Below are 13,884 nucleotides of genomic sequence, written 5' to 3' on the forward strand. Positions count from 1 at the left end.
TAAACACTTGTGAGAAATATCGCTGAACTCGTTGGTGGACTGATAACTTGAGAAGGGAATTCTTGGATGCCCCCATGGTGTTACTGAGAATGACGTGCGAGTGCGTGCAATGCGTGGCATCTTTCTGAGCAACTCGTGCGAAGGAGGCTGGCAGCTTGTTGCAAGATGCAGTCGCACCTTCGCCAACTTCGCGCTGCCGCAGAATCATAGCATCTCAGCACAGCCTGCCCACACAAAAAGCCTCCGCTGTGTGCTAGCGGGATGGAGGGATGCAAATGACTTGTACACTTCAGCAGTGAGAAAACATTCACTGTGCCTAAAGCGGCTATTAAACCCCATCCCTCGTGCAGCCAGCAGAGGAAGCATAAAGCTGCTCACCTGCTGGATTTTTAAATAAAGCATAGTACTGAGATAATAAGAGAGATGAAAAGGTCAAGATGGTGCGAGAGCCAAGCTTTCATCACTTTTGCTACGTCAGGGAAAAACTCAATAGCCTCATTGGAATTTCCCCCCCTTTTAAATGCCATCCTTCTGTTCCATCCAAGCTCTAATTGAAATTCTTTAACACCTCGCCTGACCACACTGAAGGGAAAAAGAGAACGCTAAGCAACGGACATTGTGAATTTAAACAAGATTGCAGAGCCCCGGCTAGTATTTTATTTATAGCCTGTGCTGTAGGTGTGGAGTGAGAGGAGTGTGGCCTTAACATACCATTTCTTGTTTGGACCAAGAAACCATTTACTCAAATAAAGACTGGATTATTGTACGCGAGAGATAAGATACAGACTCATTTGGCACCTAATCTGCCTGATCCTCTTAAACAGAACCCCTCTTCAGGCAAAGCCCAAGCACAGGGCGCAGGAAGTGTGCATCGTCTGACATGAAATTCATTTCGGATAAACTCAAGTCTTAAAAGCTCTGAAAAGAAGAATCTTTATGCAGTTTGGCTTTTTTGAAGAACAAAAAACAACAAAGCTTTGGTCAGTGAGGCATTAGTGAGTCTTTCCTTTAGCTGCTTTTATGCTCCCTGTAAAAAATACAGTTAAATAGAGGTGATGAACTGGACGTGGCAGTTTTTATCTGCCTTTGGAGTATTTTAGGAACCGTAAAAGTAAAGTCCAAGGCGGCTAAATGCTTCTTAGTACACCTCAGATTCTGCTACTTTTTGAGGCATTTCTGTTTCTGATTTCAGAAAACTGTCAAATGTGATATTTCCCATCAAGACTGGGAAAAGTACAGTAAAATTGTGGAGACAAGCAGTGGAAGTCCCTAGTGGGGTTTCCAACTTTCCATCCACCTATTTTTATTTGAATTTTCAAGAATTGCGAAAAAAAAAAAACTGAATGGAAATGCCAGAAATTGGAAAAAAGGCCCAAAATTCGCAAAAAATAAACATTTTTACGCTTGGAGGGGGTGGATTTTGAAACGTGTCGATAAAAGGACAATGCGCATTTTGGCTATGAAAACAGCTTGTGCAAATAAGTGACTACAAGACCGGATATATGTCGCATGTTTTGACCGGATAGTACATCACACGTACGTTTGTACACAGTAAATTCTGTCGTGTAAATTGACTCTATTGGAGTACATTTTGACTCTATTTAGATAGGGACCAAATAGACTCAGTTTTAGAGGAAACTAAGATTTACACTAGGAAGAGAGTAAAGTTAAAAAAAAAAAAAAAAAAAAAAAAAAGGAAAATAAATAATAATAAAACTCACTCAAGGGTTGAGGCTCAAACTCAAGACCTTCAGCTTGGGAGACTGCCACATTTACCACCTGAGCTATGCCGATCCTACTTTTTGCTTTTCTCCAAGAGACCAAAGTTCGTTTTTGGTCTGTTGGAGTTAGGAAGATTCCATGCAATCATGGAATCAGCTGCAGCTGACATGAGTGATATACTAGCCAAAAGCAGGAGCTGTGTGGCTCAGGGAGTTGATCGGCTGTCTCCCAAGTTGAAGGTTGTGAGTTTATTCCTACCTTGAGTCACTTTTGTTTTTTATTTTTTCCAATTCTTTATTTTACTCTCTTTCAAGTGTAAATATTACTCAAAAACCGAGTCTATTTGGTCCCTATCTAAAGAGTCAAATTGACTCTACAGAATTTACTGTGTAGTCACAAAGAAATGATGGATGATAAAGTAAGATATCTTTGGGGAGACGAAGAAACACAATTCTGTTTAGAATTAATTCAAGACAAAAACATTAATACAATTTTAGATCCGTAATCTGTCTATTTTGTGTCTTGTGGCAAAGAGACGCACTTATATGATGTCATCTCGCAGTCAGGAGACTCCCAAAACCTAGTAAACTATGAGCAAAAGAAGAACAGATAGAAACGGGCATAACTCGCATGCCCATTTTGCGCATTTTCACAAAATTCGCTTAAAAATTCTGAAACATTTGGATGAAAACCTGACGAGTGTCAACTTTGGGAATATTGAGTAACTTACTCCGAGAAGTACTAGAACTCAGAAAGCTGATGTAAACTATCTGTATTTATTGGCGATATAGAATTTGTCACAACCTGTTCTGCATGGAAAGCGGTGTGAAAATAAATAGTTCCAGGCTCACTGCATGAATGGAAAAACATGGCTGTCAAAAGCATATGGTTTGTTGTTGGCATAGCCACAAAATACACTTTTGATAGTAGGCAACATGCTTACAGACGTCGGTGGCCGTGTTTTTTGTTGTTGTTTACTTTCGGCCTGAAAAGATCCAACATCGCGAGTTCCATGTGGGATCTGTCCGACTTCACAGCAATCTGGAATGTATTATTAGCAACTGCACCCCACTGAGGCGATGAAACATTTACAAGACAAACATCTGTTCGAGGAAGATCGCCCGTGAAAATGATCAAGGCTCGGGGAGCGCAGGGCAGGTCCGTGTGTGAACGTTAATCTCGCTGGAGTTGTCTGGGAAGGCGGAGGAGTGAGGAATGGATGGGTCGGGGGAGGACGAGTGAGGACTTGGCTCTTGGTGGTGCAGGACTTGAGCCAGAAGTGTTGACATCCCCTCCTTCTCCGCCCCGTCCTTTGCATCCAGAGGACGTGGCGGTGATCTGTTGATGTCCTCAACGTTCTGGCAAGTTAAAGATATAGGACCGGGGAACAGGCTCCAGTCGTGATTTGAGAGCGGGAGAGTAAAGCACCCCTGCTCCTCGTCTCTGATCTCCCACTGTTCCTGACTACTGAAGCTAGCTTGCTCTTGTGAGTCCTCCCAGTCAAGATCTCCCTTCAGGTCCTCCAGGTCATCGCACGTCTCCAGCCTGTGTACCTCCCGGTCCCGGTTCTCGTAGAGCAGGGTGGCGGCGCAAATGAAGATAAACAGGCCGACGCCCATGACCACGGGCCCGGCCAGTTTCATCCTGTCCACGTGGCTGGATCCTCGACCGCCCGCGGGTCTCGGCACTGCGGACACGTACCCAGCCACGGCCACGCACATGCCCGCCAGCACCACCACCACGCCCACCATTAGCCACGCCCCCGGGCCCGAGCGCAGGTGCAGTTGGGTCCGGGTGCCGTCGTCGCCTTTTTTCAGGTGACATGCTGGGAGGCAGGCTGCTGGTGACGACTGGGAAGAGAAGGGGCTGCTGACGGGACTGGTGGCGGCTGTCATCCTCTTGATCCGAGCTGTAAGACAAAGTGTGCAGCTTTAGGAAGAAGGGGGCGCACTGTGGGTTTTGGAGAGGACACAACAGGAAATAGCTGCTTTAATAGGACATGTGTTGACTTAATGAGACGCCTGTCCTCTGTGGAGCAGCAGCAGGATCCCTTACCTCATAGCGGAACATTAAAACGTTCACTGATGACTGCATTAGACATGGGAAGTACCTTAAGAGATCTTACAAATGTCAAGTCCATTTTGCACACTTTTGATTGGCACAGTCATAGAGGTCTTCATTTAAAAATATGGCCATAGATCATCTATAACAGCTTGAGATTTGGAAACCAATTGTAGGCTCATGGTTCAAGTCTCACTGTTGACAAAATGTCAAACTCGTAACAAGTTGGTTGTCATCTGATCAATGAGCAACTGTGATGTCGTTTTCAGTCAACAGCAAGTGAAAATATGAGACGATTAAAAAGGGGTGGATTTTGCTGCTTAATGAAGAAAGTCAACCAAAAAAATAATAATTCTTGACAAAAATCATTAATATCGTGTTGTGGACTATAAATTAAGCAGCGAAATCCAGTTTTTAATCCATCAATCTGCTGTATCAAAATAAAGGCAGCACAGTGAAATAGTGGTTGGCACGTGTGATCAATTAAGGTTCGGAACCAACCACTGAACAAAGAGACGCCTCCCGCCACTATCTGCAGTAGAGTAAATAAACAGTTTTGCTGTTATTTGCTGAGATAGAATATTGTTTGCCCATTCATCTGGTTCATGTTCTTGTCAGAGCACCCTCGACAATTTGCAGAAAAATACCCTGGTCACAATGCGCTTGTATAAACAAACATGTTTCCCCCATTTTTCTTCTCAATTCAAATTTCTCATCTGAATTTGTAAAAAGTGCATCAATTTTCCTGATCATCTCAAGTGCTCACCACCATTTCCCCTCTCACTGGACATGATTTGACCCCTTTCAGAGGCAGTCAGTATAGTCACTTTACTGCAGTCATTCCCAAGTCATCATTTAGCCCCAAGCAGCAGAACATTTAATGGGAGAGGGAGATGGGGGGGCTTCAAGGGTACAAAGTGAGCGTGTGATGTAGCCATCCAAGTGCTCTTAGCAGTGTTGCACTGTTGCTCACTGCACTGCAGTTGTTCACAAAAAAAAAAAAAAAAAAAAGGAAAAATTGCCTACTTGCCTGGCTTTGCTCCTCAGTGCGAATCATGGTCCCCACTCAACAAGCATCAGTTGCATCCTGCACTTCTCCACTCCAACATCCTTTTTTTATGCTCCAATAGAGACTTTCCTCTTCTTTCTGGTCCTTGCTTCTAGCCGCGCTCCACACCACTGTTCAGCTGAAGCTCTTTTTATTTTTTTATTTTATTTTATTTATTTATTATTATTCTAGGAAGTAACTGTGTTGTTACAAAAAGTGGTGCAAAGCTGCTCTGCCGCCCCTCGCGCTGTGTGCTTATGAGCGTGCGCGCATGTGTTCGCGTGCGCATGTGTGTGTGTATGGAGGAGGGGTCGTGGGAATCAGGGGCAGTCCCACGGTGATTTGTGTTATTCTTGGTGGTTGACACGTTCACATTGATGTAAAAATATATGGACATCAACAAAAAAAGGACTAGCATAGCAGAGCGTTTGTGTGTGTGTGTCTTTTTGGAACCAAATTGAAAATAGTTTGGTTTCGCTTGAGAATGTGGACCAATGTGGACAGACTTGACTTCTTGTCTTGGATAATGTGGCTTTGAATTTCTCGTAATCTGATTTCATTATTTTCCAAAATCAAGTTAACAATGTTTTACATATGGCAGTTTTTGAAATGACAAGCATGACCTTATGTCAGATATTTGTGTCAACTGTGTTCAATTTAACACTTAAGGCTCTTGTTAGCCGCTTTCTCTAGCTGCTCGCTCACTCCAAATAGTGTTGGTAGGTGCAAAGTGTGTTCCGTCTGAGGCACCGTAGTGCGTGTGCTTCAAAATCTTTGAATTCTTTTAGTTCACCACTAGATCGCACTAAAATTCTACACTAACTTTCTTTGGTTTTGTGTTTTTTTTAATGTTCTGTTTTCTGTTTGTTTATTTTTGTTTTCTTAAGCTTTTTCATTTGTGTTGTGTTTGGTTGTTTGTTGCTGTGTTTTGACCTTCAAGGCAATCATAGTTTTCCTTCAGTTTAATATATTTTACTAAAAGTCAGCAGAATTTTTAATTGAGCTGGAACTTTGTACCAAGACAGTTATGTTTTATTTCTTCATGTTCACAAGTTCAATATAATTATTTTCTCATCAGATGAAGTAGAAGTTCATTCCGGGACTGTGATAGGCAGTGTGAAACTTTAGATCATCTGTTCCACGAAAAGAGGGTTCAAGCTACGACCTGGCACGTTGAAGCACACATCACAAGTTCAAAAATCAGCAGACAAGTGCTGACGATCCACTGCCAGCACTGCGGTAATGGTACTCTGGAAAAGGTTGGCAAAGGATCCACTCTGCTATAACAGTACACTGTAGTAGCTCTCAAAACCATCGACAGATGCGTCGTCATGGGATTTTATTAAGACTTGAATTTGTATAGTTGCGCGGTTGGCACCCTCTTAAAAATGGCATATGTCCTTTTTTTCACAGAAAACACAAAAAACTGAACCTGAATATGATAATACATGATTACTAACATAGTAGGAACAATTTCTGCCAATTATTTTATGGAAGAGGAAGAAGTGGTTATGATTAGGTTGTCTACATTTTCAAGATTAGAGGACTCAGCTAGATTTCATCATCATTGTCACTTCAACAACAGTCATTTTTAGTCAATGTCAACTTATAAGAACTATCAAGTGTGTTACCTACAAACATAAAAGATTTAAACCATTGAATGGTTATTGTTATAATTGTATGATGGAAGACAAAAATAATTGGCTTGTGGCCACTTGTAGGTGTTGTTCACCTTTTCACCAATGAGGGCAGTAATGAGCTTAAAACGTACCTTGTCTGCCGGAAATGACGCCAACCTAAACAGAGCAGGACTCGCGCCTGCGCGGTATTGTTTCAAACAGAACGGCGCCATTTTAGTTGTTGTGCAAACGTATAACAAAGTATAAAGCCTGAACATTTATTTTTTTTTATTAGTACGGTGACGACAAAGCGTGTACGATGATTCCTAGGCAGCCGTTAAAACGCGACTGGTAGCTACCAAGTTCATTGCACCTTAGAAAGAGAGGCTACAAGAAATGGAGAAAGGGCGTCGATATATTGTGAGTTAACTTCAAATGTTCTTACTTTCGTGTGTGTCAACTTTCGAAGTGGATATTTTTGCTGTGACAGGCAACTCGCCACCTTTAGTTAAACGGGCAATTATACAATACTAACGTAATGCCTCTCCACAGAGGAGACCAAAGAGGAAGCTCTGCTATCAAACCAACACGGAGGAGTAAGTTAGATACTTGTTAAAATGTAATGTAGACTCTTGTTATTGTTTTACATTGACATTTTTTAAATAATGCTTTCAAATTAAATAAACCTGCCAATGTTTCCAGCGCAGCTAAAGAAGAATGGCGAGACAAGCTGTCAATGGAAAGCGTTGACAGGATGTTTAATAACTTGGGTAAATTTTCTCAGTTTTTTTATTTGTTTGTTTGTTTTAGCTGATATTGTTTGTCATGTGTTATAATTTTATTTACAACTTTAGGACCACACTACCTTATATTTCTTTCAGTGTCATTCTTCAATAAAACAGCCACAACAACTAATAAAATAATTATATCCCAAAGAGGAGTGAATATTTGCAAAGCTGACGAATGTTGAGTTCACATCAGTGTTCGTTCAAGGTCACAGTTACACGTTCTCTCAACAGTATTAGTAGTTCTCCAATGGCTTTTTTATTTTTTTAATTATTTTTTTTATTTTTATTTTTTAAGTGTATATGTTGTCTACATCAGTGGTCCTCAATCCTAATCCTTGTCACTGTGCTCTTTTTTTTTTTTTTTTTGCCTTGTTTTGCCCTGCTATCTGCAGTCAGGTTGGCATTGCAAATTGCCATACCTGGTTAAATAAAGGTCCTCTCTCTATAGTAATGTGCTTCTTCCCTGAAAGTCACACCATCTTTTTATGGTTTAATAGAAGTGATTTAGCCTTCTGAATGTTGAGTCTCAGAAGCCTTTACAAGGTCACAGTTTAATGTTGCAATGCGTCCCGAGATCAAATAACTCACTGTGCGGGAGTTATTCACCTTTTTTTTTTTTTTTTTTTATCATTATTATTTTTATTAGTCCGGTTCGACGCGGTATGCGGTTGATGTTAGTAGTGGATTAGAGAGAGAAGCAAGACTGAAGCAGCAATATGACAAGTGGCTAACGTCTTAGTGAAATGTACTTAATAACAGATTAAAATCAATCGGATTGAAACCAAATGTGTTTGAAAATTATCGTAAACGTAGAAGCAAGGCATCTAAACGCCTAGATCGGATGTGCCCCGTCAAAGCCAGCTTGACGTCAACAAAATAGACCGATAGGTCTACACGTATTGTATAAATCACCATGTTTGCTCAAACGACAAAATAAACACATTAAAAGTCACCCGCTTTTGTGTCATGTCTTTATTGGTATGAATATTATCATCATTTGGATCGAACCACCTATCACTCACCATTTAATATTGGTTCATATGTTTGTTTGTACAGACTCTCCCATTGACGTACTACAATCATCTGTCCCCCTCTTGGACTCGGATGGTGAGAAAATCATGGTGATGGGGGGTGCTACGCCAGTGGATGCAAAGGCAAAACCTTTAATGGTACATGTAAAACATGACGCGCACAACACACATTGGGGTAGCATTCCAAATGTTAGCTTATTAAGGATTTACATACAGGTACATGTTTTGACACAAGGAACATTATTTTTTTGCATGTATAAAGATATCTCTAAAATATTCATTTCTATTATTTTTTGGGGAAACTGATGCATGAAAATTCAAAGAAAACATTTTCTAACCCTGTTGGTATCAGGAGAAATAAAACTTGTGGAAACACATTTTATTTTAAGACCATGTCACCCAGGCCTACACTAAACATGTTTTACTTTGTATCTTTAGTCCTCCAAAGAAGACCAATTGCATCCTGTGACAGGTGTGCTGAGTCCTATACTAAACATCGGTAAGAGACGTGTAAACTTCTGAATCACACTAGGCATTTTGTTTTACGTGTAATTTTGTCTCAGACCAATCAAACGTTCCTTTCAAAGGGCCTGTGACGACATCCAGCCCACTAGAGGACATCCCGGGTGGGAGTTTAGCTCAAACAGAGACCAATTACAAAGTCAAAATGCTGTCGCCGATCCCCTTTGACTGTGAAGACGGAAAAGGCGCTGCAATGATTCGGCTGGCTTCTGACAAGTAAGAATTGATTGCTAAGAGTTTGCGTTTGGCTCCTGCTTACAGTCTTACGTCCTGTAGACATGATTGCTTAGACCCGCACCCCCATGAGCAGAGTTTGTTTTTAGCAGGCCCTCTTCCAGTCACAACACCTTGCAGACGCCACTGTACATTCTAAAATGTAGTTAATTATAAAGAGGGTACACATCGTCAAATACGTGAATTTACGTTACTATCCATTCCCTTAACAGCCCCACCACAAGTAACAAGAATCCCCCAATGCCAGCATCAAGGTTGGTAATTTGCCTTTTTTGGTCTATTTGACTTTATTTAAAAATCTAGAAAAATTGTGCTAAAAAAAAGATTAAACTTTTTCTTCTGTCCTTATTTTTGTTGATTTCTTATTTATTTAAATGTATTTTAAATTTGCAAATACTATAGCTATTGTCAGGGAAAAAAAGATTGTTGACTATAACGAGGATTTAAAAAAAAAAAAATAGTACTGTATAAAAACATCACTAAAATATATTAAAAGAGAATGCAAGGAAATAAACTGGTTTTATAAAGTGCCATTACTGTCCATTGGGACAAACAGTCACAACAACTAGTGCTCACAGTGTACTTTGTTTGAGTTGTCTATATTTTTTTGTTATTAGCAAATCAGTGCAGCAGCCTAGTGTGTCCACTGTTGACAAGGACCATGAGGGAGTTCAAAGGAATTCCGCAAAGGAGAGCATGCCGTCGCCCTCTGTGAAAAAAGACATCTGGGCATTTCTGAAGAAGGTCCAAAATGGCAGCCAGGACAAAACCAAACCGTGAGTTAAACTGAATATGTACTGTATTGTTATTAACTACAGCATCTAGTTGTCATGGAGATGAAAGTGGGTTTGTGCATTGTCACACCCCGCAGTAGAGGGAGAGGGGGATAAGGGTGAGCATAGAGACGCGAAAGCCTCTTTGTAACAGGCTGATTTAAGTGAAGCTTGGAAAAGAGGGACAATTGTAATGTAATATTTTTTTCTTCGATATTTTCACAAAGCACTTATTTGACACATTTTATTAAGACAACTAGAAACCTTTTTTTGTTTTCTTTTTTTTTTTTTCCAGTAAGACCCTAACACCAGTTAACGTACCCATGCCCTCTCCTGAGTTTGGGGAAGATTTCCAGATTATGGATGACGTGTGTTTACATTTTTCCATTCCCACTAAATCAACCAGTAAGCAGAATAAGAACAAAGAGTCCAGTAGTGACAAAGGCAGCTTGATTGACAGGGGTTCCAAAAACAGCTGGCAAGAGACTGATCTGCCGAGCAAGAAGTTACCCCAATTGCAGACAGACCAGAAAAAAACAAAAAACAAGAGAGAAAAAAAGACAAAGAAGCAGCATCCCAATTCCCCCAACAAAAAGAATCCACAGACTAAGCGCAAAAAGGCTGACGACCAACCGAATGTGGTGGCTGTCAGTCAGACGGATGATCAGAGAGTCAAGCCGTCCTCCGAGGTGAAGACGTCTTCAACAGCCAAACGAGAAAATCCCAAGAGCAGCAGACCAGCTGCAAATGTGAAACTGAAGAAGGCATGGCGTTTGGAGTCTAGCAGCAGCGAGGAGTGTGATGATGCTGGCCTGGCTTCTCCTTTGGGTAAGATCATCTCATTGTCATGTTCACGCTGGGGTCCTGGTAAAATTGCAATAACACTACGGCAAAATATTTGAAAACTTGACAAATTTAACTTTCCTCCCATAGATGTCCACCCGGGGAAGCTCGACCCTGCTCAGGGTTCAGCAGGCGGTACATTTGAACAAACCCGCCGGACGATCCTGAGCTGGAGTTCCCCCGAGGAGTGTCAGGTGCTGGGCACAAGGAAAAGAAAACCGCCCGGGGAGTGGTGGCTGAGCTGCCCTCAAAACTTAGAGCAGCCTGAGGTGAGAGACGAGGCACCCCGCATCAAGAAGCCCAAAGCCAACCGCCGAGAACCGACCAAGGCAGAATCGGCGTCACCGGCCAAGGCCGACAAAACGCTTAAAAGCAAAACCAAGAAGGATGTGAAAAAAGGCACATTGAAGAAGAAAAGAACCCTGCGGAAAATATCTGCCAGTGAACTCAACCAAGATAGAGCAGAACAAATGCGAGATCAGGACCAACTGGAATTCCCGGGCCTGGAGTCGCCTCTGGAATTCGACCGGCAGAACCACAATATCAGTTGAGTATTGAGTGTAGTTTTCTTGTAATTACACACTGAATTGTCAAAATGTTTGTGTTTCATAGAACATAAACCGTTCCCGCAAGTTTACCATCAAAAGGCTAAGAAAAAACGGCCCAGCAAGCCCCTCCCGTCCACTCCCACAGGGTCTCCAGAGCAGGTACCGGACAAACGGCAAAGCAAACTGCCCGGTGAGTGGTGGAAGGCCTCGGCCACGCCAGAGAAGGTGGAGGCGGAGCCCCGCCAGCTTTTAAATGCAAATCACAAGACGTCCAAACATGGCAAGAACAGAAAAGCCAAACAAAGCAGACCTCCAAAATCAGCCCGGCGTGCCGTTGGATCGCTGCATAGCCAAACTACTGAAAATGAAAAACAGATGAGGAGCGTTGTCTCCAAGCGGACCTTACCTGTGGACGGAGGCACCGCTCAGAGTCATGAAGTCGTGCAAGTTGTCTCCCCCGACAGTGCAACTCCCGACAGTCAAGACGGTCATGGAACGTTCACGGTGGATGGAAGTCAAGGCAGTTTGGACAACCTGCAGGACATCTGTCCATCTCGCCACGTGTAAGCAAAACACAACATATCACTTATTGTATATAGTCTCCTTTGTCCATATTATTCAATTCTTTGGTGACGGGGGAGCAGATTGGAAAGCCGGCCGGTGACCATAATTGATCTGGAACCGCACGAAGATGAAGGTAAGGTCGAACAACTTTAAAAATCATCATTCTTTTAAAACATCAGAAAGAAACGCACAGCTAAAAAAACCAATGTGTCCAATCCATGCGTGTACGCATTCTGGTGTTGGCTGACCGGCGACTCGTCTCATTTCCAGACCTTCCGTCAACTAGACACTCCATTGCCCAGCTGTGTATTAGCGACCTGTGTGCTCCTCCCCTTAAGCAGTGCACCGTGGAGTTCAGCGACAAGGCCGACCTGATTGAGTGGCTCCAACTTGTGTTCCCCACCACCCGGAAAGGTAAAAATGACAAAAGTAAGACTATGAAGAATCTATCCCGATATTTGCTCCGTGTGTCTGGCTTAGAAGTTTTATTAAAACTCTTTCTGTGCAGATTTGCCCATCTGCCTTGATCAGTTTGACTGGTACTACTACAAAAATGGAGCCATGGGCATCACAGAGGACGTGCATTGGTGGAACTTATCTCAAGGGAAGATGCTGCTGGGCTCATTCATGAAAAAACCTCTGTGGGTGGACCACAACGCTAACATGGTCAGGATTGTTTTTTATTTTTTTTCCTGTCAAAATAGTGAAAAGTTCTTTACAAATTTTTGGTTCTTTTTGCTCTAAAGGGGTGTTTACTGGTAGCAGGCTCTGTCAAGGTGAAAATCAACAGTACTGAATCTGAGGTGCATGCGGGCAGTTGCTTCACGGTGCCGTGTGGTAAGGACAGCCACTTTAGTTATGCTTTGATTTTTATACGTGACGGTGTCATAAAGGATTTGACACGAAGTCCATGTCAACTTAAACTTATGCTTTATCGTCTTGTCTCTCTTTTTCTTTTCTTTTTTTCTTTTTCTTTTTCTCAAACAGGCCAAGCCTACAGTATAGAAAATCTGGTGGAGCGGCCAGCAGTAATCTGCTTTTCCAGGGTACCCGCAGATAGTCCCGACTAAGGTGTTCCACTAATAGTTGAGCAGCAGTTATGACGATTGTTTTTAAATATGTTAAATGAATGTTGTCAGTTCCATTGTTTACCTTGTTAAAATTGTAAAATAAACATGTTTGCATCCATTTGTCAACAAGGTTTAGTGTTGTTTTTGGAGTATGGCTAACGGGGGGTTAAATCCCCAGCTTCAAGTTTGAAGCTGCTCTACTGCTATACGTGCAGTTAAAACAAGTAGCGCGAATTTTATTTTTTGTAAAATGATTTTTGTCTAAATCTAAGGTTAATCTCCCCAAAGATCGCATGTGTGAGATGGGGCAGTTACTCCCAACTTTGGTTTCAATGGTGGAAAGTGGGGTATATCCACTGACAATGCCCAGGTTGGGGGGGTAGTGGGTGACAAATGATCTCACATTAGGACTGTGTCTATAAGTGCCCTAGTTCGCTTCACATTATCTGCAGAAGTTAGCAAGACGAAGCTATGCATTTGCTTAAATATGGTGTAATTCTCTTTATTTATTTTGAGTTAGCCAGTATCCATCGTGACAAAAAAAATTATTCTTTACATGAACAAATGAATGTCAATCACAAGTGTGCCTTATAATTTTTGTAAATGTAGATGTTAAGCTACAACTGTTCATTAGATTGTGTAACCAAATTACACAGCGTGTATGTTTAGTGTCAGCATGTAATGAAACGACTGAAGTCAAGTACTGTGTAGGCTATCACTTTTATTTCATACACAAACTCCTCTACCAGCTCTACCCATACTTCTCACTCTTCCTTCCCACCTTATTCTCCCCCTCTCTTCCTCTTTCTGTCTCGTCTTCCATTGTTCAGTGTTCAGTGCATTTAAAATATGCCATTTTGAATTGCAAAATGTGTGTAAAGCAGAAAATGTGTTTAGTTTTGGAGACTCAAGAAGAGGTTTTGCTCTCTTGTCAGTTTAAATAATTGTGCTATGCATCTCATTTTAGTGTTTTAGTATTTGGGGGGAAAAAATAATGAAATACTTCATGCAGTAATTTTTATTTGTCTAACGGTAGTGAGAAAAATTACTACTTTGTTCTG

At 41.7% G+C, this 13,884-nt stretch overlaps 2 protein-coding genes across 4 annotated transcripts; one reads left to right on the forward strand and one right to left on the reverse strand.

The window, feature by feature from the left end:
* Nucleotides 1-2,477: 2,477 nt before the first annotated feature.
* LOC144022610 (uncharacterized) lies at nt 2,478-4,497 on the reverse strand. Its single transcript, XM_077527546.1, has one exon. The coding sequence runs from the start codon at nt 3,615-3,617 to the stop codon at nt 2,856-2,858; it is 762 nt and encodes a 253-aa protein (XP_077383672.1). The 5' UTR covers nt 3,618-4,497; the 3' UTR covers nt 2,478-2,855.
* A 2,150-nt stretch (nt 4,498-6,647) lies between these two features.
* LOC144021800 (uncharacterized) lies at nt 6,648-12,941 on the forward strand. 3 transcript variants are annotated; one of them, XM_077525945.1, is made up of 16 exons: nt 6,648-6,870; nt 7,003-7,046; nt 7,153-7,220; nt 8,295-8,407; nt 8,708-8,768; nt 8,857-9,007; nt 9,238-9,279; nt 9,643-9,801; nt 10,094-10,626; nt 10,732-11,187; nt 11,254-11,752; nt 11,834-11,886; nt 12,024-12,182; nt 12,262-12,419; nt 12,500-12,590; nt 12,741-12,941. In XM_077525945.1, exons 1-16 carry the CDS (start codon nt 6,847-6,849, stop codon nt 12,821-12,823), a joined length of 2,694 nt encoding a protein of 897 aa, XP_077382071.1. In that variant the 5' UTR covers nt 6,648-6,846; the 3' UTR covers nt 12,824-12,941. The 3 variants fall into 3 exon arrangements, with proteins under 3 accessions (XP_077382071.1, XP_077382072.1, XP_077382073.1); XM_077525946.1 differs by having other exon boundaries at nt 12,024-12,167; XM_077525947.1 differs by lacking the exon at nt 7,153-7,220.
* The last annotated feature ends 943 nt before the right edge of the window (nt 12,942-13,884 follow it).

The sequence above is a fragment of the Festucalex cinctus genome, chromosome 7 (genome assembly GCF_051991245.1).
Source record: "Festucalex cinctus isolate MCC-2025b chromosome 7, RoL_Fcin_1.0, whole genome shotgun sequence".
NCBI classification, from domain to species: domain Eukaryota; kingdom Metazoa; phylum Chordata; class Actinopteri; order Syngnathiformes; family Syngnathidae; genus Festucalex; species Festucalex cinctus.

Coding starts and splice junctions, on each gene's coding strand:
- LOC144022610 (XM_077527546.1), bottom strand. CDS start 3,617: ATGACAGCCGCCACCAGTCCCGTCAGCAGCCCCTTCTCTTCCCAGTCG.
- LOC144021800 (XM_077525945.1), top strand. CDS start 6,847: ATGGAGAAAGGGCGTCGATATATT. Junction 8,408..8,707: donor CAAAGGCAAAACCTTTAATG/GTACATGTAAAA, acceptor TTGTATCTTTAG/TCCTCCAAAGAAGACCAATT. Junction 11,887..12,023: donor GGAACCGCACGAAGATGAAG/GTAAGGTCGAAC, acceptor TCTCATTTCCAG/ACCTTCCGTCAACTAGACAC.